At 44.5% G+C, this 27,066-nt stretch overlaps 1 protein-coding gene and 1 long non-coding RNA gene across 3 annotated transcripts; one reads left to right on the top strand and one right to left on the bottom strand.

Moving 5' to 3' along the window:
- The first annotated feature begins 4,316 nt into the window (after window positions 1-4,316).
- LOC309516095 (uncharacterized protein) lies at window positions 4,317-26,884 on the top strand. Of its 2 annotated transcripts, XR_014212768.1 has the most exons (8): window positions 4,320-4,682; window positions 6,589-6,752; window positions 8,383-8,454; window positions 17,140-17,321; window positions 17,447-19,335; window positions 19,910-19,994; window positions 23,293-25,081; window positions 26,851-26,884. XR_014212768.1 is itself a non-coding variant. In XM_082194582.1 (5 exons), exons 1-5 carry the CDS (start codon window positions 4,491-4,493, stop codon window positions 18,284-18,286), a joined length of 1,230 nt encoding a protein of 409 aa, XP_082050708.1. In that variant the 5' UTR covers window positions 4,317-4,490; the 3' UTR covers window positions 18,287-19,873. The 2 variants fall into 2 exon arrangements, 1 of the variants encoding a protein (XP_082050708.1); XM_082194582.1 differs by lacking the exons at window positions 19,910-19,994; window positions 23,293-25,081; window positions 26,851-26,884 and having other exon boundaries at window positions 4,317-4,551; window positions 6,678-6,752; window positions 17,447-19,873.
- LOC309517018 lies at window positions 8,473-17,131 on the bottom strand. Its single transcript, XR_014213120.1, has 3 exons — window positions 16,720-17,131; window positions 10,816-11,718; window positions 8,473-9,057 (listed from the first exon to the last, which is right to left on the bottom strand). It is a non-coding gene; the product is annotated as an uncharacterized lncRNA (long non-coding RNA).
- Window positions 26,885-27,066: the final 182 nt, after the last annotated feature.

Below are 27,066 nucleotides of genomic sequence, written 5' to 3'. Positions count from 1 at the left end.
ATCAGGAAATTCAGCAGCTGCGATTATGGAACGCTTTAAATTACTCTTGGAAAGATTGAAACCCCATTTAACAACAGTGATACATAGCTCCGCTACAAAGAGGGCAAAGGACGGAGCTAGCTGGTTTGACCTGGAGTGCAGGCAAACAAGGAGACAAATGAGAACAGCCTACCGGAGATACAGGAAATCAGGGACTGCTCTCCTACTTAATGCTTATATTTATCTGAGACGGTCGTATAAACAATTATTAAGGAGAAAGAAACTGGAAGCTGAAAGAGCCGCATGGCACAGGTTGGTTAAGGCATCGCACGAGAAAGATACTACTTGCTTTTGGCGAACCATATCTGGTCTACTGGACCAGGAGCGCACTAATTCCATCTGTACAGTGGAACCAATGGAGTGGTTGCGCCATTTTCAATCTTTGTTCTATGACCAGGAAGCCCAACATTACAAACTATGCATTCAACTGGAGGACCTACCTCATTGGCCAGCAGTAACTCCGAAGGAAGTTGAGAACTTAATCGTACAATTAAAGAACAACAAGGCCCCAGGGAATGATTACATCCCTGCCGAACTTCTGAAGTCCAACATTGGCTGGTGGGCCCCCCTGCTGGCGTCTTTATTTTCTTGGATCGACTCAACGGGTTTACTCCCAGATGGTTGGACTGAGGCAATAATTATCCCAATCTACAAAAAAGGACCCATGACAGATCCGGCGAGTTATAGACCAATCAGCCTTCTGCCTATACTCAGCAAACTATATGCCAAACATCTTTATACCAAGCTAACTAGCTGGCTGGAAACTGAAGCTATTCTAGCGGAAGAGCAAGCGGGTTTCAGGCAAGGCAGATCCACCATAGACCATTGCTTCACCCTAGCCTATTTAATTGACAAATATGCCAAAAAATCCCGTGGGGTGTTATATGCAGCCTTTATTGATCTAAAGGCTGCTTTCGATTCAATTCCACGTGTAAGACTCTGGGACAAATTGAGCACCTCTAGCATAGACAAAAGACTATTATTTCTGATCAGCTGTTTATACAAAGACACGGTGCTGCATGTAAGAACTTCGTTAAATGGCCATCTTATAGGACCAGTTCCTGTCAGTAAGGGGGTCAAGCAAGGCTGTATCCTGGCTCCAGTTCTATTCAACATCTACATCAATGATATGGTTAACTGTTTGTCATCTCCGGACTTCCACGCCCCCAAACTGGCTGACAAAGCAATATCAGTGCTTTTGTACACTGACGATGCGATACTCCTATCCCGAACAAGAATAGGTTTAAATAGGCTCATAGATGAATTCTCAGCATACTGTAGAAGAGAGCAACTTGCAATAAACTATCAGAAAACCAAAATCATGGTTTTTGCAAGGAAACACAGACAGTACAGCTGGAGGATGGATAACCAGACAATTGAACAAGTCAAAGCCTTCAAATATCTGGGTATCGTTTTCCAGTCGACCAGGTCCTGGGATGTCCACCAAAAATGTGCCAAAGAAAAAGCTGCTCAAAGCATCAAGATGCTGTCCCGCTTCTTCTATACGAAGGGGGGCAGATACATCCCAGCAGCCCTTGAAGTTTATCAAGCAAAACCACTGGCGCAGTTACTGTACGGGGCGCAAATCTGGACGGGGACCCATTGCTCCAGTCTTGAAACTGTCCAGTCCAAATTTCTAAGGCAAATACTCGGTGTCCCCCCCTGTGTTCCAAACGCAGCATTGCGACTCGAGGCCTGCCTTCCATCTGTGGAAACTCGGACCTGGCAGAGAACATTTAATTATTGGCTTCGTCTTAATCTGAATCCTCCTGGTCTACTGCCGTTAGTAATGCAAGACCCTCACGAAAGCAAGTGGTTTAAAACTGTGCATAAAAAACTCCTTACATGCGGTCTGCACTCACAGTCCCTACTATCAATGGGCCTCATCAAAGCAAAGAGTCTAATAGGCCAGCGCCTGAAAGACATCGAACGACAAAACAACCTGACTATCTTAAAGAAACTGTGCCCATGGTATACCTACTTTCCCCCTTCTCATTTTGACTCTCCAGCCTCATATTTGTCTAAACTAACCATCCCAAAATACAGACGTGCCTTTACATTGGCTAGATGGGATGTTCTTCCCTCTGCTGTACTCGAAGGTCGTTACCAGAAGACCCCATTTGAAAAACGACTCTGCCCATGTGGAGATGGTAACACGGAAACAGTGTCCCACGTCCTTTTTTCTTGCCCTCTTTACAAAGACCTAAGGAATGAGATTATTACTCCACTCATTCTCTCCAACCCCGGCCGTTCAACAGACATTACACTGCATTTTCTATTATCTGATACGAACAGTCAGATAACAGAGAAGGTCGCGAGGTACATCGAGAGAGCTGTGAAATTGAGGGCCACCATCTGAGTGACAGACCTGTTCACCCGACGGACCTCCTTTTGTCTGTTCTTTTCTTCCTTTTATCCCTATTCTCACTTTTAACTTTTGTACAGCTGTGGCCTGTTGGCTTTGCTAATAAAGTTTTGATTTGATTTGATTTGATTTTCTGTTTCTGGATCTCAGGCAGTGACGTCTGCCATCATATAGAGAGCAGTATCTTGGATACCCAAAATGAACAGTGGTCCACCAATCGCAATTGGCTCTGTGGAGGAGTAGACCCTTCATAAATGACTGGGGCTGCTCGGCTGTTGGATTTATTCAAGCAGCTCCAAGAGGAGCTGCAAACTGGCAAGTTTTTAGCAACAAGGAAGCAAAAATAAAAACCAGTTCATCAGTCTCGGACACTCCTGCTTTTAAAGCTAGGTAAGTGCCATTATGTATATTTTCTTTTAGCCATTCTCAGCTGGAGTCCTGAAGAAGAATGAGGAAACTGATCTGCATCATTGTAATGCTGCCTCCTACTTGTTTAGCCGACCTTGAAATATGGCCAAGGATCAAACTGAATGTTTTTGCTTGGCCACCAAACTGAACTGCAGGATTCCTGTGTATTTTAGAGCATAATCCTGAACTCAGAAGTATTCCCAGGTCAGTGGGACTGCAGCATAAGGCTAGTAGCTGAATTAAGCCTACAAATCTATACACACACTTAGAGACCTTGAACTCAGCAAGGCTTCCTTTTGATGCAAAACAGCGGTAACAGAGACTATTTACCACGAAGGACAGTTATCTGTGTAAAATAAATGTGGTACCAAATAAATCATTCTAAAAATACATTTCCCTGCAACTCAGAAAGCATACTTTTACATTTATATGTAATGAATGCACATATTTTATGTAATGAATGCACATATTTTATAACACAATAAGAGAGAATAACATTCAGAATTTCCACATGGAGAAAGTTGTAAGATTGAGCTTTCAAATGTGATTGCAATCTTTTGTTGCTCGGATTGATACCATGGCCGAATATGCCTTGATAAAAAAAATGGCATGCTCTTTATTTGCAATCTGTATATGTAGGGAGAAACAAGATCCATCATATAGTAAACAGCCCTACTAAATAGCCCATTTGGCTATTTAACCATGCTATATGGATACCCAAGCTTTTCACTCAACTAGTGAAAATCAGTAAAACATTAACGATTTTGTTGCAATTATATGTACTGTAAGTAAGAATATCTGGCCCCGATACTTTAATTACCTGCAATACACAGAACTAGGAAACATCACCAGCAACTGGGTTGTCAGAGTGGCTATAACGCTGTTATCTTTCCACCAAAGAATCCTTAAGTATCTTAAAGACTAACAAATTTGCTCTGGAAAAAGTTTTCATGGACCAGCTGCATAAATATTATTCTCAATTGGTGAGAATAGCATCAGATGCACGACATGTTATTCTCCGTTGGCAAATGTGTGCATGCTCACACACAGCATATATGTGTGGAAAAATGGAGATAGAGTCAAATGGCAATGATATGCAAAAATTACAGGATGAAAATACAATTAAAGTTTAAATACATGTGCAATAAGCACAGTGACTATTCACAGGAGCCATAATGAGTGAGGGGGTGGAAATCCCCATCCCCATCCACACAAACACATACACCACCTAAAGGCAGTACTGTCAATCTTAGTCGAACACCCATCTGCTCTCTGGAGATTGATACAGCAGCATTTTTTTTTTCATCACCTCAGAGTTACAAGAGACAAACCAATAAGATCCACCCACAGGACGCTTTGCAAATGCACAGTGTGTTCTTTGGATTTATTTAAATACGAGCGATCTGACAGATGATTCCGAGATGATCTCAACCCCCCCCCACGCCCCCAACTACAGCCTTGTCTCTGAGCAAGAGAAAAGATCTGCCTGCCAAGCACTTCGTGGCACGCGCTGAAAGCGATACAGACGCGGGCCACCACCACGGGGGCGGGCCAAGTTCGCCGCCCACCGCGGGCAGGCGAGGGGCGTTCCTGGGAAGGCGGAGGCGCCCCGCAGACTACATTTCCCATCCTGCCCTTGCACGGTCCTCGCGGCCCCCCTTCTTTCCCTCGCCAAGAGATGGCTTGGAAGCGCCGAGAGTCCGGCGTGGATTTCGGGGCGCGGAGCTCCTTCCTGGCAGGTGCAGCGCAGGGCGATCCTCGAGGGCTGCGTCTGGAAGCGCAGCCAGAACTTTAGTCCGAAGTTCTGCTGCAGAGCGCGGCGCCACTTCCCGTCGAGGCGGAGAAAGGAAGCTGCGAGCCCCGGCTCCGCGTATGTGGGGCTGCCCGACGGGCGGAGAGGGGCGCGCTGGGGACCCGGCGGGCAAAACTTGTAGCGTGGCCTCTGCCACGGAAGTGGGCTATGGGGTCAGGGAGGGGGAGCTGGCCGCCCCAGGAGACCCCGGACTCTTTTATTGCTGGTTTTGCTTTGTTTGTTTTACGTCTGATGTCTCAGAATAGTTTATATCTTTCCCTTTCCTTTCCCTTGGTGAGCTTTATTGTGTGCGCTCGTAAACTTCCTCCTTTGTGGTGCTCTGGGAAAGGACTGGGCACCAACGTTGCCACTTTTCCTATAAGACCCCAGTGCCTCTGAATACCAGTCGCTGGGGGTGAATTGGGGGCGGGGGACAATCGTGGTAGCCAGGGTACTATTGCCCTCATATCCTGCCTCCCAGGAGGTATCTGGTTGGCCACTGTGGCCAATAGGAAGCTGGAGGAGATTGGTCCTTGGTCTGATCCATTAGCATTCTTTTTATGCTCTTGTCTTCTGGATGAGACCAAGATGTGGGTAGCCCATCCCCAAGGGTCAAGGGGGGTGGTCTCAAGCAAGCGGTGGGTGACCTTTCGTCCTTCTGCTCCTGCATGTGTGCCAATATCAAGTAATCGGAGATTGCCTCCGATTGTGTTCCGGTTTGTGTGGGAATGTGTAAACATCATTTACAACACAGTGCCAGTTTGCGCATTTGATGTGGGGTGATTAATCTCAATGTGGAACATTTATAACATCATGCCGGATGGTGGTTAAATATACAAGACAGAGAAACCGACATTGTGTAATGAAAGCTGGAGCATAGGGGGCAGGGGAGATAACTCGGGAAAGAAGACATTATATTGATTCTGGATCATTGAATGATATTCTCTTGCCCGCCTACACAACATCCACTTCTGTGCTGTCAAGAGTTCCTCTTTCTAATGCTTTGGAGCAACATGTTTTCAGGCTGGCTCTTAGAAGGCAGCTACAGCTGCACCCTGAACTGATGGGGACTCTCCACAGCCAGAGTTACAGCTTTGTCTACAAGTGATGTTAGGGATTAAAATTATTAAAATTATGGAATAATTATTCAAGAACTCCAAAGGAGCTACAGCTCACAAACAACTTCGTCATTTTCCATGGGTGAGACCTTCCTCTTGCAAGCACTTAAAGCTACTTTTAATAATCAGACAGCTCCCCTGAATATTTCAATTATGCCACAGTTTCCCTTCATTGTGACTTTCCCCAGGCATAAGGTATATAATGCTTTCTCGTGCCTATATGATCTTACTGCTCATACAGTATATGGATATATACTTTGGCATGTTTTCACAACATGAGGAACTTTAGAACTCTAACAAGCAACTTGCTGCTTTCTTCATTTCAGTTGGGGACCAACCTGTTTATGGTTTCTACTTGAATTCTTATTCTGAATCTGCAACCTGATTTTTTTTTTTTAAAGTTCTACAAGTTCAGCAATGAGTTTCAAATACAGTGGTACCACAAGTTATGAACTTAATTTGTTCCGGAGGTCCGTTCTTAACCTGAAACTGTTCTTAACTAGAGGTGTGCTTTTGCTAATGGGGCCTCTTGCTGCCGCTGCGCCGCTGGCACACAATTTCTGTTCTCATCCTGGGGCAAAGTTGTCAACTCGTGGTAACTCTTCCAGGTTAGTGGAGTTTGTAACCTGAAGCATTTGTAACCTGAGGTGTTCGTAACTCAAGGTACCACTGTAATCGATTACTTATTCTCTTCTAATTTTGGTAAGAATAACAATTTGGTCCAGTTTTCTATTCAGATTTGATTTGACACCTCTGGAGCATGCAAGCTTGCTTCTGTTCAGCATGCGCACTTGAACGGTTTCATTACCACCCTTCAAAGGATTTTGCATATGAACGTGCCATTCTACCTTTTGGTCTTCTCCCAGTAGGCTAGATCATCTATGTCCTGCTGTAAATCTGAGCTGTCCTGCTGCGGGTTTAGAGTCTAGAGCCCATCTGTTCTTCCATATTTCAGATTTGGATGCCATGGAGTCAACGGCAGGCATAATGATGAACAAAGGACCAGATTCTAGGAAAAGTGGGATTACGGGTAAGTAAGAGAATTGAGACAGACCCAGTTCTAAAGGTTCCCTCAAAGGGCTTCTATTGCACAAAGGCATGATGAAACACACCAGCACATCCAGTCTGCATCCTATTGTTCAGATAACTTGCCTAGATCTGTGGCAATAGCTTGTTTCCCTGTGTGAGTCCATTTTCTGTTCTCCCTTTCTCTGTCCCTGCCCCATGGAGGGCCATGGACACGTGGGTCTTCAGGATGAAGCCTCCTAATACTAAGTAAGGTCACTGGTCCACAGAGCCAAGAGGAAGGCCGTAATGCATTGACATGCAAAGATTCAATCCCTGGCATCTCTAGGTCAGATGGAGAATGACATTTGTCTGGAATCTGGAAGAGGTACTGCCAGTCAGTGGAGACAGTTTCAGCCAATGGTCTGACTCCATAGAAATCAGCTTCATATGTCTCATGTGTAGCACACTGTTTTCTCCTATGAATGGCATTGGCTCTCTAGGGTCTCAGGTGGAGGTCTTCCTTGGGCTGAGATCCTACCAAGGATTGAATCTGGAGCCGCCTTCTCTGAGTTCATTGGATGCTTCCCACATCATGCCCCACTTGTAGACTTCCTGGAAGCATCTCACTGACCTCTGTTGTTGGGTGTGCCCTGGATAGGGAACCTGTGCCCCTCCTTGTGTTGTTGGACTCCAGCTCCCATCATCCTCAGCCTTTTGGCCAATAGTCAGGGATGATAGGAGCTGCCATCCAGTTTGTAGAACCAAAGCTTCCACATCTTTGTAGCATCATTATATGCCTGTCCATGGTACTGGGGAGTTGTTCGGACTATGAACCTTGACTCTTGCTCTAAATGTTTTGAGTTAATCCTCTGTGGTTGATACAATGCATAAGTGCCATTTTAGGCAATCTCTGTTCATGTCAACATGGAAAGCCTTGTGCTTATTGTATCGACCCTCTTACAGAGGCTCTGCCTTGTGCAAAGTATTCCATTCCATTTCATTTATTGAATTTATATACCACCCTATACCCGGAGGTCTCAGGGCGGTTCACAAAAAAAGATCACAATATATAAAATAAAAATAAAAACAATAATCCAGTAACACCCCCCCCAAAAAAAGAGCCACATTTTAAATGGTATAGGATGTTGATTAGGTCAGCCAAAGATTTGGTTAAAAAGAAACTTTTTTGCCTGGCACCTAAAGGTGTATAATGAAGGCGCCAGGCGAACTTTCCTGGAGAGGGCATTCCACAGATGGGGAGCCACTGCAGAGAAGGCCCGTTCTCGTGTTGCCACCATCTGGACCTCTCAAGGAGTGTCTCACAGTGCAGTCTCTGGAATACCTTCCCTGGTGCAACATCCCAAGTGTTTTGCTGCATTAATGCAACACCGTGGCCACTACATTGCTGTGGCGAAATGTCCCTTGCACAGCAGACATAGGACTCATTTGCAAAGCTCTTAGATTTTTTAGGTGCTTCAATATGTGCTAAATGGTAATGGTATTCTCAACCATAAGCATTGCAGTGGATGGGGGGGGGGGGTTGGCAGCTCACATGTTGCATGCATCAGCTTTAACATGTGCTTTTATTTTTGTTTTTGATGTTATCTGATAAGCCATTCCTTGCTAACATGCATTTCTCTCTCAATTTCCAGGCTTGCTTACAAAGCACCTTTGGAAGGCCTTGCGCCTGTCTTCCCCCGTGGCACTTTCCCAACACTGTACAGGTAGGTGAAGCATGCTGCGCATTCCAATATACTATCTGTTTTTGTATTCTGCGCCTGTGGACTGAATACTGAAACTGCATCTGGACGGTAAGAAAGAATTGGAACATTTGAAAGATGGTGACACCATTTGTTGTGACTGTGAGAACAAATCATGCACATCAAGGAAATATAGGCACATCTTTATACTTTGCATGAATGAGACAGGTTGGGCAAATATACTTTTTCAGGGTACAGAATTTGTTCACAACTCTTAGCGCAGAATCCAATGAATAGGGCAAAAGTAGCTATTGTCTTTGATGGAGAGATGCTGGCCATACAGCAAAACATGGGATTCTTACTGGGAGGAAAGATGGTAGCCTGTGCATGTTCAGCAGCTAGAATTTGTTGTTATGGGTTGAATCCCCTTGTGGCTTTCTCCTTGGGCTTTTGATTCAGCAGACTAGTGAAAGGTGAAGGTGATTTTTGTGGATTCCCCGTTTCTAACCCCTGCCACCTTCCATGTTGTTCTGGAGGGTCCAGATTTTTCAAGGACTGCAGGAAGGATTGGTGAGAATTGATTCTTTCCCACCTTCTCTTAGTCAAAGCGTCTGCTGGATCAAAAGCCTTTCTGCAAGCAGGGGACTTCCGGTTCGGCGCCAGCGCTAATGGCTGCTCCCTCTCCGAGCTCCGGAGAGAGGACGGCTCTGCGAGTTCGGGTCTGACCCGCTACGGCAAGCGGGGGACCCCTAAAATCACAGGAACGGAGCCTGTGAACAAGGAGATTCGGTGGGCACCTGAAGCGCCCCCCTTTACCGCAGAAAGAGCCTTTTTAAAGGCTCCGGAACGACAACGGGGAGCGCGGTGCTGAGAATCGCTACCCAGCCCGCAGGGTGAAGCCGCGTCGCCATTAGTGGAGAGCGCCGATTCCCTTCCTGAATAATTTGGATAAAAAAGACCCGTGAGTAAGATTGAACCTCTATTCGTGTCAAAACTACTCGAAATTAGGCTGAAAACGGGAAAGGCGAAAATTAAGGAAGTCTGCCTTCCCCCGACTGCATGACAATTAAAGCAACGAAAGTTACTAAGCTGCATCCGTATGGGATATTGTTTTTATCTGCTTGAATCCGACATTTGGACTTTGACTATCCCCTCTAGCTTGCAGGGCAGAGGGGAGGAAAAAGTGACTTTATAAGCTGCATGATCAACTTAAAGGAAAAGGAAACTCTCTGCAGCCTTCAACCTGGCACAAACTGCTCATAAAACAAAGGAACACTGAACTGACTTTAGACTCCTGTGAAAAGTAACAAAGTGGAAGTTTTATTGTTCACTTGTTACAAAGTTTTGGGACTCTGTGGACACAATATATCAGGGAAGGCTGGGACTCTATCTATTGGGAAAGTGTTGCAATATACATATAGAAGCCTCCTGATAAATTTGCTTTTTAAATACTCTTTGCCTTTGTTTGCAGACATTTTGATTTGCTCCGTCTAGAGGGTAAATTAAAAGTTGCTACGCTTTGGGACAGTGGAATTTTCCTTTAGGAGAAGGCTTTCATGGGAAACGACGTGGGTTGTGGAACACCGGTATTAAATTTACGGCATGTAGTGCTTTAAAGGAAAATGTGATGAAAATGGTCTATAGGTGGTACATGACCCCAGTTAAGCTAGCAAAAATTTACCATTTGCCTGATAACAAATGTTGGAAATGTAAGGAAACTGAAGGTACTTTTTATCATCTTTGGTGGACATGCCCGAAGATTAAGGTTTTCTGGGAGATGATATATAATGAAATGAAAAAGGTATTTAAATATACCTTCCTTAAGAAACCAGAGGCCTTTCTCTTGGGCATTGTCGGCCAATTGGTGCCAAAAAAGGATAGAACTTTTTTTATGTATGCAACAACAGCAGCAAGAATACTGATCGCAAAGTATTGGAAGACACAAGATCTACCCACCTTGGAGGAATGGCAGATGAAAGTGATTGACTATATGATATTGGCGGAGATGACGAGCAGAATTCGTGACCAGGGAAAGGAGACTGCGGAAGAAGACTGGAAGAAATTTAAGATTTATCTTAAGGACTATTATAAACTCGATGAAGTTTAGAATGTCGAGATTTTATAGAGAGAAAGGGTTGCAGTAATATAAGATTAGATTAAGAAAGGACTATGATGAATTAGGATGGGAGAAAACATTTATAAGTTGCTATAAAATTCGGACATGAGGATGCAGAAAGGGGAGGTATGGGGAAGTCCGAGGAAAGAAGTTTATGAAAGGACATTATGAAATTATATTTGTTTGTTTGTCTGTTTTATTTATGTTTGTTTGTTATAAAAACTTTTGTAAAACCAATAAAAATTTTATAAAAAAAAACAAACAAAAGCCTTTCTGCAAGCAGTGGAAGAACAGCATTGGACTCAACCCTATTTAGTTCATTTATTTCCCGCTTTTCTGCAACAGATCTCACTCAAAGTAGCAATCTTATAATATAAGTGCTGCTTTACCTGGAATAATCTCTGTTGTATAAGCATGTAGAAAAGAGCATCTTCCAAATTAACAACAAATTGCTTGATTTGAAGCACAGAATACGTAGCCTAACTGTGCCTGTTTGGCTGTGGATTTTTGTAACTGGATTGCAATGGATTAGCAGCCTAGCAGGATGGATTTGTGCTACTGGGAAAAGCTTTGGGTGCTGCAGGAGTTGCTTTGGTATAAGCCATTTTGTCCTCCGTCACAGCTATGCTCATTTGTAGGATCAAGGTATTCTCGGGCTTTCAGTATGAACAGATACTGCTATTTACTAATTAATTTTAATGTATAAACAAGTTAAGGCCTAGAGCCTCTAATAACTGTCACCCATGTTAACAACACACAGTGGTGGTTCTTTTTCCATGTTGCCTCTGGAAGGCAAGTGGCACATCATACAGTTATTAACTGCATGCTCTTTGCTGAAGGCACAGGCAATGTGCATTTAAACCAGCCTTGCAAATAAGCCCACGAAAGTTACTAGCCTGCAAGCAAACCTACCAGCTTGCAGAGGATGACAAAGAGCTCAGTCTCTCCTATGGCAGCTTGCTGCACTTCTATGCTGGGTACAGAGGAGGGGAGCTTCCCTCTTCTTCCAGCAGCCAGCTTGGGTTCTGTTCTGGTTGTAGTGGAGCAATGGAGCGCTCCATCTTTCTGCTAGCTTGCTTTCTCACCTGAATGGAATTCCTGATCACCTATGACTGCCAGGCTAGTGCTTAAATATCAGGCTGATTCAAAACACACAGGGTTGTTGTTAGTTTCTGCTCTCTTCACTGTGCAGCAAAGTGCTTGTCACAAGACAATGTTTACATTCCACAGTCAGAGTACTGTTGGGTTTTCCCACGGGAATGGGAAGCTGGATGTGACGTACACTAGTTTCCTGTTTCTTTCTGTTCTCTCGGTGTTCGTTAGTCCGAGGAGAAGGAGAGTTGCTTCTCTGCTCCAGCAGAGGCAAGATGCATGTTTGTAATTTCTCAACAATGAGCTGAAAATAAAGCAACTTAAAGCATGTGGCACGTACTATTCATCATTCCGTTGTGCAAATGGACTCTGCTATATCAACATTTTGGTTATGGGCCCAGAAAGACGTAAATCAAACTGAGGAATGCCGGCAGAGGAACAGAGGAACGGATCGGCGTTATCTGCTCTGCGCGTCAAGTTTGATTGATGAAGGTATGTGCTCATGCTCCCGGAGCAGCCTGCCAGCTCCTTGTTTATGCTTTATGGCTGGACTTTGAACTTTTAAAGCCGTTTTGCCGCGTAACAGGCAAAGGCTCCAAAAGGCACAAGCTCACAGGCTTGGATGGCTGGGAAAACGAAAGTACTTTTAAAAGTGCTTTTGGCTAAAGCTGCAGGACTGTGACGCAGCTCGTTTTAAGCAGCAGAAATGATGGATAATGCAAAGCTGGTTGATGCTTTTGGGATTCCTAAGCTCAATAAGAATAACTACACGGAGTGGGTGCAATATGCAGAGGCAATTCTGCGGAAAGAAGGTCTGTTCAATGTTATTACAGACAACCCCCAGCTCCAATTACAGCTGATTGGAATGCTAAGGATTCCAAAGCACGGGGAACGCTTACGTTGATAGTATCCCCAGAAGAGCTCTGTCTGTTGCGTGGAAAGACCACAGCCAGAGAAATTTGGGACACTTTAAGACAGGCTCACTTGAGGACAGAAGCTGGTTCCTCAATGTACTATTATGCCAAGCTGCATGATATGGCTCTTGCTGAAGGTGGAGATGTGCGTACACACCTGATGGAGATGCAGAATCTGAGACATGAGCTGCAACAGAGAGGACTCAACTTTCCAGAGGCTGTGTATTCCTTTATGATACTACATTCTTTGGGACCAAGTTGGGAGTCCGTTGCCACTCAGATTGCTGTTCAACCAACTGCTCAGCTCACAGTAGCCTATGTTACTGCCGTGATCCAGAATGAAGCAGATCGCCGGGGTGCTAGCTGCATGGATAAGGGGGAGTCTTCACAGACGTCATCCCAGAATGCAGTGGAACCACCAGAGGGCGCCAAAGCTTTGAAGGCAGTGAAATGCTACTCGTGTGGACGTCTAGGCCATATGCAGAGGGAATGCAAATATCCCAGGGCCAAGACAGAGCAGCGCAGCGGAAGCTCATCGCGTGGAAAAGGCCAAAGCAAAGGCAAAGGTCCGGTCTCCAGGACAACGCAGCACAAGGCAATGGTCTCACGCTTCACTCCAAAGGTTGCAAAAGTCCAGAAGACGTCTAGATCTTTCTTCGTTGTTGATTCAGCAGCTACCCACCACATGTGCAACGACAAGAGACTGTTCGTGTCTTTTACACCGCAGGAAGGTGCGATTCACCAGGCGGATGACCACACGATCCCCAGTCAAGGCTTCGGAACTGTTGTACTTCACAGTTTGGACTTAGAGATACAGGATGTACTTTATGTTCCAGATGCCACACACAATCTTCTAAGTGTGATGCAGCTGAATGAACGGAACATTGACGTTTCCTTCAAGAACAAGAAATGCACCATCACAAAGAAAGACGATTATGTATTGCATGCTGAATGTGTTGATCGTTTGTTTGTTTTGTATTATGATGATGTTGTGCAGAATGATACTTGTTGCATTGCAGGTTCTAACAAAAGTTTGCATGCAGGATGTATTCATGATTTTCACAGGAAATTTGGTCATTTGCATTTTGAGGCAGTATCTAAAATGCCTGCCTTGGTTGAAGGTATGACTATTAAACCCTGCAGGTACCACATGAAGTGCAAGGCATGCGCAGCAAACAAGGTGAAAATGGCTGCGAAAGGTAAGGTGTCTAGTAGGCAAGCTACAGAACCATACCAGATTGTTCATGCTGATTTAGTTGGTCCACTATCGCCCTCTTTAGGTGGCAATAGGTTCTTCATGGTTCTCATTGATGCATTTTCCAGGTATATTTACGTGTACAATCTCAAGCAGAAATCAGAGGCTTTTCCAAGGTTCAAGGAATTCTGTGCTTGGTTGGAAAATGTGCATGGTAAGAGGATAAAGACTCTTTTCACTGATCGCGGGGGAGAATTCACTTCTCAGCAGTTTGAAGCTTTTCTGACTGAGAAAGGAATTCAACACGATTTGTCCAGTCCTCGCTCGCCATGGCAGAATGGGCTTTGCGAAAGGGCAAATCAAACATTGCTTCAAGGGTTAAAGACCTTGCTGCATGATGCAAATCTTCCAGAGAGTTATTGGGCTGAAGCTCTCTCATGTTTTCTTTACAGTTACAATCGCAGGTTATCTTCAGCGATTGGTTGTACCCCCTATGAGAAGATGTTTGGCAAGAAACCTTACATCAAACACATGAGAATATTTGGTTCAGACATGTGGATTCACTCTCCACAAAGCTCCAAATTAGGCAAACGTGGATTGCATGGTATCTTTCTAGGTTATCAGAAAGGTTCTTACAGAATAATGATGACTGACTCCAAGACAATTAGGCTCACAAGAAGTGTTGAGTACAATGCCAAGTGGGGGGAGAACGTGGGAATTTTTCAATGTTATCCTGATGACAGTGATGAGACTGAGGATAAGCAACAGCAACCCACACCCACTGATGAAGGTTCTGATTCTGAGTCTGAAACTGAATCAGATAAGTCAGAGGATTTCAAGAGTGCGAAAGCCTCTATGCGACCCTCTGAAAGCTCTGATCAGGAATTGGAGGAACCATTGTTCACAATAGGTCAATTTTTCTCCTAAGAAGGAAGAGGAGAGCGTTGAAGACCAAAGGCTGATTCGTAGGTCACAAAGAGCCACAAAAGGCAGACCTCCAAAGAGATTTGCTGATGAATTTGCTAAGACAGCAGTAGCAGCTGTTAAAAGCTCCAAGAAGGTATTTGAACCTTCAAGTTTCCAAGAAATCCAGGATTTGGATTCTAAGGAAGCTGAGCCATGGTTAAACGCCATGAAGGCTGAGCTTGATTCCTTAGAAAAGAACAAAACTTGGGAGCTAGTTCCAGTAGTTCCAGGAATGAAACTGCTTGGAAGCAAATGGGTCTTCAAAGCAAAGACTGATCAAAATGGCAAGATAGTCAGGCACAAAGCCAGATTGGTAGCCAGAGGTTTTGCACAGGTACCAGGTGAAGACTATCACGAGACCTACTCACCCACGGTGAGGTATGAGAGCATAAGACTCATGCTCAAGCTAGCTGCAGAGGAGAATCTACACATTAGTCACCACGATGTAAATACAGCGTTTTTGTACGGATCTTTAGGTGAATCACTATATATGCTTCCACCTGATGGCGTACAGGTAAAACAGGGATTTGATTGTGCTCTGAAGAAGTCCCTTTATGGTCTCAAACAAAGTGCACGGTGTTGGCACACAAAACTCACTGAAGCATTGTTTTCTCTAGGTTTTCAGCAAGGGAAAGCTGATCCATGTGTATTTGTCAAAGAGGAGGGGCAAAAGAAGCTGTATTGTTTGTTTTATGTTGATGATATTTTATTCTTTTGGAAAGATGTCACAATGTACAATAACGCCCTAGCTCAACTGAAAGAGCACTTTGACATGAAAGATCTTGGTGAGGTATACAACTACCTATCTCTGGAAATAGAGAGAGATCAAGATGGTAACATTCTAGTACACCAGTCACGGAAAATTGCTGATGTGTTAAGCAAACTAAACCTGATGGATGCTAACCCTGTAGACACACCCATGACAACAGGTTATCAGGTAGAAGACACTGAAGAAGCATTTTCTGACACTACACTGTACAGAAGTGTGCTAGGCAAGCTAAACTTCATTGCCAGATGTTCAAGACCTGACATTGCTGTTAGCTGTAATTTGCTAAGCAGACAAGTTAACAATCCTACTGTTAAGGATTGGAAAGCTCTGAAACGCATAGCACGCTATTTGAAAGGCACTATGCATTACAGACTGAGATTTAACAATCAGAAGTCTGGTGGTCTTGAAATTTTTGCAGATGCAAGTTTTGGAAGTGACACTACAGACAGGAAAAGTACGTCTGGAGTTTGCTACATGTACAATCAGGGTCTATTTGATTGGTCATGCAAGAAGCAAACAACAATTAGCTTAAGTACTTGTGAAGCTGAACTGAATGCACTGTCTTATTCACTTCAGGATTGTGAATGGTTGTTACAATTGTGCAAAGACATGAAAATTCCTGTCAAATGTCCAATCCAGGTTTACCAGGACAACAAAGCATGTTTGGCTTTGCTGAATTCGGAAGGTTGTAAGCAAAGCACGAAGCACTTGCAATTGAAGTTGCAACATGCTAGGGAACATATTCAGAAGGGACTCGTAACGGTGTCCTATATGCCAGGTAATGAAATTCCTGCTGATGTATTGTCCAAGATTGTGTCAAGGGATCAACACTGTACCTATGTACAGAAGTTGGGTTTGTACTGATATTGTACGAACACGCTGCCCAGTGATGTTCACAGAAAGGGGGAGGATGTTAGTTTCTGCTCTCTTCACTGTGCAGCAAAGTGCTTGTCACAAGACAATGTTTACATTCCACAGTCAGAGTACTGTTGGGTTTTCCCACGGGAATGGGAAGCTGGATGTGACGTACACTAGTTTCCTGTTTCTTTCTGTTCTCTCGGTGTTCGTTAGTCCGAGGAGAAGGAGAGTTGCTTCTCTGCTCCAGCAGAGGCAAGATGCATGTTTGTAATTTCTCAACAATGAGCTGAAAATAAAGCAACTTAAAGCATGTGGCACGTACTATTCATCATTCCGTTGTGCAAATGGACTCTGCTATATCAACAGTTGTTAGTCCTACTTAGAATGGGCCCATTGAAATTAATGGACATGGCCCACTAAAATCCACTAAGTTCAGCGGCTGTACTGTAAATAGAACATACAAAGGATACAGCTCACACACTTTAAGGAGTAGATGAATCATTTTAATTTGTTTTCGTTAGTGGTCTATTAGCATATTTTACGTTTATACACTAAGACAGAGGGAATGCTTATAGAAACGGATGTGACAGCTATCTTCCAGTGAAAGACTCTGCTTAAAGCTGTGTGTGTGCTCATGGCAAAATATAATCTAAAAGCAATGGCAGTGGGAGTTGCGTGAAAGGAATTGCCTCTTCCCAGAGGCACAATTCATTAGCATTCATGATACGTTGTAGATCTGTGCAAAGGGGAGCTATTTCATGAGCATCTGTTCTTGGGGGGAACCATCCTGTTCTTGCAGGTTCTTGCCCAGACTTGATAATGAGCAGGAATGAAGTGCCGGAACAAAAGATAGTCCACAGAGAAGCTTCATCAAGGCCTCGGTCACCCATGAAGACTCACCAGACGCTCTGCTTATCCCTCTCATCAGACAATGCCAGGCAATACAGTGGCTTGGTCTCTCTGGAGAACCTTGACACTCAGGTGAGTGATGATCTAAGAGACATTTGTTGGGGAATACACAGTTTGTTGTCTGTCATGCGGCTGCATCGGTTTGTGAATCTAGTAGCAGGAACTTAACTGATACCTTTCTCCTCTTTTTCAAATAGATGAAACAAGCCCACAGTGGTGGGGCAGCCAGCAGCACTGGTTCCCTGGAACGGGCATCCTTGTTTTGTGCCTCTGTACCCAGTTCCTCATCCAAATCCATCCCCTCCAAGCCAACGGGATCTCCATCCAAGCCCAAGTCTTCCAACTCGTTGTTTTCTCCGTTGTTGCCAAAAGGCAGCTTTGAATTCAATCCCAATCCGTCATCTGTTTCTAGCTCCAAGAAGCGCCGCAATGGGAGTCTCAAATCCAGGGAGGCCAGTGATCCAAAGCCAAGGGAGCTGCAGGCGAGCTTCGGTTTCTTGGAACCAGTCATCGCCAGGGTAACGGACTTCATCTACGTGGGGAACCTCCATGCGGCTTACAGTGGGCAGGCGCTGTGCAAGAACCAGATTGACAGCATCATTGATGTGAGCAGCTTGCCTAGCGACTGCAGGCTGAGCTTCATCCCTTGCACCTGCAGCCGAGGGCCCCAGCATAGCTGGTCCCGCCTGAAGGTGCACGTCCAGGGGCCTTTGGAGAAGGAGCGCCTTTCTCTGCAGCAGCCGTGCTTCTGGGACATCAACCGGTGCCTTGAGGCCTCGCTGGAGAAAAGGAAGCGGGTTCTGATTCACTGCAGGGATGGTTACTCCCTGGCTCCTACCTGCGTCATCCAGTACCTGATGGTCAAGCACCACATGAGGCTGCTGGCTGCTTATGAGTTTGTCAGAGCAAGGTACCCAGTGAACATCCAGGAGTGTCACCAAGACCTGCTGGTGGACCTAGAGAGGTCTCTGTGGCCTGGAGAGGTGGACATGGAGTGCTCTAAACAAGCCATGTCGAGGAAGATGGCATGGACATAGGGTCAAGCTAGATGGCAGCAGTTTCATCTCACACATGTAGGAAGGTAGGGAGGAATGTGGTTCATGGTGACTGAAGCTTCCCCCCTTGCCTGTCCCTTCTCTCCCAGCACCTTCCCAGTATCTAGGAGAGGGAGCAGGTCTTGCATTGTACACACTCTCTTCACCCCCCTCCTTTTTCCACAGCAGGGATGGCTCAACTTTTTTCGCTGCATTTCCTCTTGGCTAGCCTTCTCCAAAGTGGGCATGATCATCCTGGGCCCACTATTTCTTACCCTTTCTCAGTTCTTTCACACCTTTTCTTTCACGTACACAGCCACACACGCTACACATCCCCGTCACAGGGCTGAACTTCCCTGGGGAGATTTAAATCTCTCCACCACGTCCAGTGCTGCAGTGTTGAGGGCTATTGCTGTCTCTCCTAAGAAGGGCCCAGCCTCTGAAGACCATAGGCAGTGGTTTTCCTCCCCCTAGCAGCATTGCACTGGGGGAGGAAAGCAACCACTTGAAAGGGCTTGGCAGGCCTGATTTGGCCCATGGGTTTACCACCCTTATTCTACAGCAAGTTCCTGGTTTCAGCACATGGGACTGCAGAAGCCATGCCTACTTTGGATCTTAGGATACAGTAAATAACCAAATACCGCAAGAAAGCATGCGAGCGCTCAAAGCCAGTCAGAAGGCCTAAGGATGCCATTACAATGTTTCTGTTATGAAGAAGCTGCCTTATATTGAGCTGCCTTAAACCATCCTTCCCCAGTAGATCCTTTTGCAGCCCATCTAACTCCTTCATTGGAAGATGCCAAGGACTAAGTTTATGTATGCAAGTATCTGCTTTGTCACTGAGCTGTGGACCAGGGCTATGTTTGCTCTAAAAATACTTTGCAGGGTGTGGGTGTGTGTCTTTTTTAAACTTGATTTGGCCAGTAATGAAAAGAACTGAAAGGGGACTGAAAATATTCAGAGGACTGTCACCACTGGAAATCTTAGTTTGCAATTCTTCTGCTTTCTGAAGTTGACCAGGGCATTGGCCAGACACATTCAAGCAAATACTGGTAATCACCATAAGACTAAAAAAATTGCTTTTTTAAAAAGTGAAAACTGAGTTTCCTAGGAAACGAAATTATGCATCTAGTACCACAATCTGTGGTTTGGGAGGGTTTTTTTTTTAATGCTCCTGTGAAATTACAGTTTGCATACATCCCTGATCCTTGCTTTTGTGCTGAGATACACCAACAAGCTCTTTAAATTACCCAATTTGATGAGGTAAATGGCTCTCCACAGCAGCTATGCCTATTTCCATAACTCTGTAAATGTGATAATTCAGCCCTTTCTTAGCAGAGCCACCGTAGGCCTCTTTTATTGTCAGGGAAATTATAACACTGGAGCAGAACGTTCAAAGTGGAGATTGTCTTGACAGCACTTTCCAGCTCCTACAAGATGAGAGCTTGTAACATTTGCATAAAAGACTCTTAAATCAGGGATGGATGCGGTATTAGAGAGCAGGTGGGTTGTCAGCAGTGGACTTTAAATCTGGTGCTTAAAATCCTAGATTCTGTGATTGGAATAAAGTAGGTATTTATTCTTTTTTCATATATTCTGGTTGTATTTTTTTTCTTGTTCTTTCAGATTTTGTACTGTGATTGCAGATTTTGAACATTTTTATGCAGAACACTGGCTGGTTTCATCCCTAGCAAACTGAAGCAGATGGGCAGTGGGGGATGTCTGTACAGACTGAGGTGGTTGGGATGTGAGCTGGCCCTTGATCCTTGTCTGTTGCACCTGTAAAATGCTATGAATGCTTTGACTCTATCAGTCAGTACTCTTGGGGAATTCTAACGCAACAAGCACAACAGGCAGCAAGAAAACTTGGGAGTTCCTATGGTTCCTCCAACTCTGTTTCAGCATCCTGAGCAGCAGTGAAAACAGAATCCTTCTTTTGCTCTACCTTCCCCAACCTGAGCATTACCCAGGTCACATGCACCCCCTTTTAAAAATCCAATACAAAATGTGGCTCAGAACATTATGGTAGTTTTGCACCTCCCCTTCAGGTAGCTTGGCCAATATTCAAGGTGCTGGAGGAGCAAACCAGCCCTGCTGTGCTCTACCTCTCATTTAAATCAGAACCAGTGAAGGTGGTGAATGTCCTTTGTGAGTGTCTGGAGGCTGTAGGAGGATGGATGGCAGCTAATGGATTGAAGTTGAATACCGACAAGACAGAAATATTGTTTCTGGCAGACAGGGTAGGCAGGTGTGGGGGACTCCCTGGTCCTGAATGGGTTAACTGTGCCCCTGAAGGTGCGCGCCTGGGACTCATTTTGGACTCAAAGCTGTCCATGGAGGCGCAGGTCAATTCTGTGTTCAGGGCAGCTGTCTACCAGCTCCACCTGGTACGCCAGCTGAGAACCTATCTGCCTGCACACTGTCTCACCAGAGTGGTACATGCACTGCTTGGACAACTGCAATGTAGTCTGTGTGGAGCTACCTTTGAAGGTTACTCGGAAACTATAATTAATCCAGAATGCAGAGGCTAGACTGGTGACTGGGAGCAGCCACTGAGACCATAAAATACAGGTCCTGAAAGACCTACACTGGCTCCCAGTACATTTCCAAGCACAATTCAAAGTGTTGGTGCTGACCTTTAAATCCCTAAATGACCTCAGCCCAGTATACCTGAAGGAGCGTCTCCACCCCCATCGTTCAATCTGGACACTGAAGTCCAGCGCTGAAGGCCTCTGGCACTTCCCTCCCTGTGAGAAGTAAAGCTACAGGGAACCAGGCAGAGGGCCTTCTTGGTAGTGGAACCCGCCCTGTGGAATAAGTAGTTCTATAACATTTATATAATCTGAAGGCAGCCCTGTATAGGGAAGCTTTTTAAGGTTTAATATCTTACTGTGTTTTTATATATGCTGGAAGCCGCCTAGAGTGGCTGGGGCAACCCAGCCAGATGGGCAGGGTAAAAATAAATAAATAAATAATAAGACAGAAATGACAGTTCTACCAGTTTGTAGTTCAAAGCAGTCCAGCATGCTGCAAACTTATCCCAGTGATAAAATTGACACTAGAATACTTAATCCTTTATAAAGCGTTCTGATTGAAGTTTGGCTTCAAATGTGTCATATGTGAGTAGTGTTTCTATAATATGAGAAATTATGTTAAATAAAGAACATTGTGACCCTATGTAGACCTGGCATTAATAGAGGTGTATTTAAGAGGTGTTTGATTGAGACTACCCAACTGAAAAGTATAGGCAGAGGAGTATAGGCATATCCTTGATGCACATACAGTCTGACTCAGAAAACACACAGGGGCTGCCAGCATTCAGGAATCAAGAGCCCTATGCATTTTGGGCTCTTCGGTAGGGTCAGGAGATTTATAGCCTTTTTTCTTTTTCTAACTGACTGTATATGATACTGATCTTTGTGTAAAGTCCTGTTAGCATTCTTTCTCTCTACAAAGACAGCCCTTTCAGTTTTCTGGGTTTTTGTGCTACCCAGAAGTTTCATAAATGATTCTATGAAATTAAAAGTGTCTTACACTCTAGGTATTGCAGCCCCAGACCTACTGCAATAAGTCAGTTGTTCGGTTCAGCCCTGTCCTGTTACTTTCAGCAAGGCTTTGTTGCAATGGACTTGCTGCATTTTACCTTTTGAATGTTGCTTTGACTGTGCTTCTACCAGCAGGTGGCAGAAGGAAGCTGTATTCCGAAGCAAGACGGGCAATATGAAAGCTGGACACTTGAGGTTAATAAAATGAAGTCCGATTCCACCTTGATCGTGCCCATGTGACACACGCTTTTCTCACCAGGCTATGCCAGAGCGCATTCATTACTAAGACGAGTTGTTCTCCCTCCTCTGGCACTGCAATCTCTCTATGACAGTGCAGGCAGCCCTTTCCTGAGTTGCCCAGGTGCCAGAACAGGAAGTAAGAGCTGTAGTGCTTTCTGACTGTTTGCAGCTAGCAGGGTGGTTACTGATTAACAGGGAGGCTTGAGATGGCATTGCGTTTGCTTTTATAATCTAGCTGAATCAGAGCGGACATTTTATGCCAGAATCAAATGTGAAAGTGGACTTGTAGCAGCCTGGATTCAAAACATGAAGTTGAATTTCAGGCTCCTGGTTTATTCCAGAGTTCTGTGCAGGACTGGCTATCTTGTGGCCCTCAAAATGTTGGACTACAACTCCCATTAGCCCCACTAGGTAGGGATGATGGGAGTTGTAGTTCAGCAACATCTGGGAGGTTCAAAGGTCTGCCCTCCCCCACTCTGTAGCAGGGAGTGCCTTCTATCAGTGTGCCCCAAACAGTGGGACTACAATCCCCATCATCTCTGACCACTGGTCCTGCTAGCTAAGGATGATGAGAGTTGTAGTCCAAAAGCACTCTGTACTCTACTCCGGGTTTGTGTAGGGTTTACTCCTTAGCCTTTTCTTCTCCCAAAGATATCCACAAGGCAGCAGAGGCTTAGAATAAGAGTTTTCCTTCTAGATGGGTTCCCTTCACAGGTTGATGAGCCCTGGTCTGCCCCTCACTTCCCTCATGGAGAAACTGCCTTCTGCACTTGGGGTTATTTCTATATAAATTGCCCTGATAAATGTCACATTTATACAGTGGTACCTCGGGTTACATACGCTTCAGGTTACATATGCTTCAGGTTACAGACACTACTAACCCACAAATATTACCTTGGGTTAAGAACTTTGCTTCAGGATGAGAACAGAAATTGTGCTCTGGCGGCACGGCAGCAGCAGGAGGCCCCATTAGCTAAAGTGGTGCTTCAGGTTAAGAACAGTTTCGGGTTATGAACGGACCTCCGGAACGAAATAAGTACTTAACCTGAGGTACCACTGTAATTAACAGCAAATTATCTTCCTGTGTAATGTCTAGATAATGCAACCACCCCAGTGTTTGTACATAATTATCTCTATGATCAATACATGGCAAACCCATTGCTTGCATTTAGAAATAGCATGTATTTTGGGGCTCTTGTACTTATTTCTGTCTGTCCTAGGTAGCCCAAGAGGACCCTGTGGGAAGAGAGGCTATCATACCAAAAAGGCAGGTTTGGGCTTCTTCTTCTTCATCATCATCATCATCAACATCAACATCATATTAGCCATTCAGCACCTTTAAGGATCAGCATTCCAGTGCTATACTAGCCCTGCTTGCTGCTGTCAGGGGAATGAGATTTGCTGGAAGCTGTGAGGAGAATTTATACTGCAGTATTGCCTTGGGTGCTGTAATCCTTCTTTAGTATCTCTTTGAACTTAAGATCTGTACCTGCACAGCGTGTCAAACGTGGATGTATTGAGTCTGCGGGAAGCATTGAAAAAGGAGAGGAGGAGCAGGAGGGAAGAGAACATCCGAAATCCACCAAACTACTGAGAAGCCTTAAAATCCATCTTCCTTGGATATAAACATGAAAAGCCAGTTTTCATGGACCATGCAGCTTAAAGCTTCAGCTGATGAATGTGATTATTTCCTCGGTATTGACTTCTTAAACGATACCCAATGAGAGTCTGTGGTACAGTGGGAAAGTGGTGGATTTGGGCTGTAGGATGCTGGCCCTTCTCTTAGCCGGTGGTGGCCAAACTTGGCCCTCCAGCTGTTTTTGGACTACAACTCCCATCATCCCTAGCTAACAGGACCAGTGGTCAGGGATGATGGGAATTGTAGTCCCCAAACAGCTGGAGGGCCAAGTCTGGCCTCCACTGTCTTAGACAGAGTGGGGTGGCCATGGTGGCAACAGATTTGGAGGCAGCAAATAGGGAGTTGTGGTGAGGCTCTGTGTGCTGCCTGCTTCCCTCAGGCGTGGTGGAGTTTGATGGCCCAGTGCAATTTCTGAAGTAAAATTCAACTGTAAGTTCAGTCAGCTTCTGCATGTGAAATGGGGCCAGTAGGGAGGACCTTTGCTTCATGCTGCAAAATGTATTGGACTAGCCCTTATGTAAAAAGTTTGCTTCAAATTCCTGCTTGGTTGAGAAATTTGCTGAGTAGCCTCAGGCAATTTGTTCAGTTGCACAGTGGCAACGAAACTGAGCTTTGAATCAGGAAGTCCCATGTTCAAATTCTGCTTCTGCAATGAATTTGCTAGGCGGTGTTAGACAAACTAATGTTTCTGAACCACGACTCACCCCCCCCATCATGAACAGCTGACATTTACTTTACCTTGCCTTCTGGATTACTACGTATGAAGCACTTTGAACACACTAACATGCTATATAGATTATTATCACTTCACCTAGACTACCTCATAGGGTTGTTGTAAGGGTAAAATAGGAGAATCCGATGTGTCCTTGGAGAAAAGATGCGGTATAAATACAAAAAGATCAATAAGGTAGTATGTACCTGAATTGGTTGAAGAAGGAAATTAGGTTGGGCCCTGTAAATGTTGTCTATGTTAAAAATTAACTGAAGTTCTGAGCATGTGTATATGTATATTTTTCATATGTGTCTTTCACTGGATTCATTTTACCTGTTTACCATGTAAAATATATGACTGTGCTCCCAACACTCTGCAAAATACACTTCCTCTTCTGTTATTCTCCCTGCTGCCTGACTTCTCCAAGACTTCTTGACTGCTTCCCAAATTGATTGCTTTAGCCGAGGGGGGTGGTTTGTATTTCTGGACCCTTACACACCATTGGTCTAAGGAAGACTCCATGCCCTTAAAGAGAGAATGGGTTTTTTTGCTGAGCTGTTTAAGAAACACATTTATACCTCCTCAGTAAGCCAGCTGCCCGTGGCTTGCCAGTTGATCCAGTCCTCCCACCAGCGCTGTGTGTTTTTCTTCTTGGGACTTAGGTGAGCCCTTTGCATGTCTCTTATTGACCCCCCCCCCACTTGCTGTTCTAAGAGGCTGAAAGAAATAGTAGAAACTCTGGTTCCTAGATTAATGATTCTTGACTGGGGGGAAAGGATTTAAACCCCAGTGTATCTATCTTTTCTTTCTTTAGCCTGTTACAGCAATCAATTTCATCGGACTTTGTTGCTGGTCCCACTCCATAAAAGTGGCTGTGGGTCTCATGATTCAAGAGCTGGAAAGCTCAGATTTACTCCATCCTCAGATTTAATACCCACGATGTTAAGGAATCTGCAGTGTAAATTTGCACTGCGAAACCTGAGCTTGAGAATGCAGTCAAATTTCCCTGCTGAAAACATGGCCTGTTTCTACATTAAAACTTGCTCGGTAGAGAAAGCCTAACCAGAAAAAGAAAAAGAAGAACGCATAGGATTTTGCCTTTCAGGAAAGAAAAGCATAACTAATTTGAGTAAGCTTGCTCTCTGTTCAGTAAGCAATTTTGGGGCGGTAGGGAGCAGATGGAAAAGCCACTTGTTGAAGAAGAAAGGGGAAGATGTAATGCGTGACCGCGTGACCTTTTTCGCACTTGCTGCTAAGAAAATGATTAAAATAGAGTGCTTTGTTTTCAGTGAGTCTGAGTGGTGCTGGTTTCACAAGTAGCGTGCTGACATTTCTGCAAAAAAGGCAACTGACAAGTTGGGATATACTGTAGAAAATACGGAAAGGATACAAAACTGCAAATTACACAAACGTCTATTTTGATGATTGGCGTGATTTCCCTTTGTTGTTCCTTATTTGTATTTTGTTTTATTTCTAGTATATATCACGCCCACTGTCATTTGCACCTTTGCCACCTGTGGTTACCACAGTGACACCCCTTATTGGCCCTCCTGAGTCACTAGGAAAGGCAGGCCACAACCCAAGGAGACAGCTGCAGCTCCTTTGCAAGCCATTTTTAGAAGCACTTTCTTCTCCATTATGTGATAGGCCCTACACATTTTTCAGGATAAGGTTTCTTTCGGGAGGTCAGCCATGGCCTTCGGGGGTGTCCTTTCTGGCCATCTTTTAACTCTTCCTTGTCTCATTCTGAGTATAATGGCCATCCATTTGCAACCCAAAGATAGCAAAGTAGTTCACACACTGGTGGGTGGGGTGGGCGAGGCACATACCTTTTAAATAATCGATTTGAAACAATACAAAAATACAGGAAAACCTTAAAGTTTAATGCAACTTGGTCTCGAGAAGCCGCTGAAATGGAAGCAAATTCCTAAATGTATAGCTGTGTACTTCTCTAGTTACCACCATTATAGCAGTCAGTAGAATGCATACATGTACTGATAAGAATCACTTGCAATAAAATGTAAGCTATTGACTAAGTAGCAAAGCATGCTTTGTCTCCTCACATGGGCTGCAATACGAGTTTATTGCAGAGGTTTCAGCACACAGTGTTTCTACAAGGGCTAAAACTTGCAAGTTTTCTGGAAGGCTTTTCTCATTGCAACTGAGCAAAGAGTATATTTGTTTGTTGTTGTAAGGTTGGATTTGTTGTGTTATAAAAGGAAAAATTAATAAAAATTATATGGGGGGGGGTAGTGAGAGAATGTATTTGGCAGCCTTCCATAAATTTGGCAACTACTTCCTCACTCAGCAGATGGGGAGCAGTTGGGCAATAAGTACAAACCAATTTCTATTTTCTAGTAGTGACCAATGTTGTTTAATCCAAACAATACACTTGTATTAAATATATATATCTGCCTTTGGTTTGTTGCAGGTGCTCATCAACAAAACCAAGATGTCTGAGTAAGTTACTGTTGTGCTTATCTTGTGAAACACATTTTTAAAAACACAATTCTAGAGCTACAATTTTTCTTTCAATCCCGTCAACAAGAAGTAATACCTTTCTGCACTCCCATCTGTCTAGCGCATGTGCTGCATCGGCTTCTCTATGCATATCGCCAACTGGATGGAGAGACGCACATGCAAATAG

This window comes from Podarcis vaucheri (assembly GCF_965113315.1).
Source record: "Podarcis vaucheri genome assembly, chromosome: 1".
NCBI classification, from domain to species: Eukaryota; Metazoa; Chordata; class Lepidosauria; order Squamata; family Lacertidae; genus Podarcis; species Podarcis vaucheri.
The sequence above is the reverse complement of the archived record's forward strand: the minus strand, read 5'-3'. Positions and strand labels throughout refer to the sequence as shown.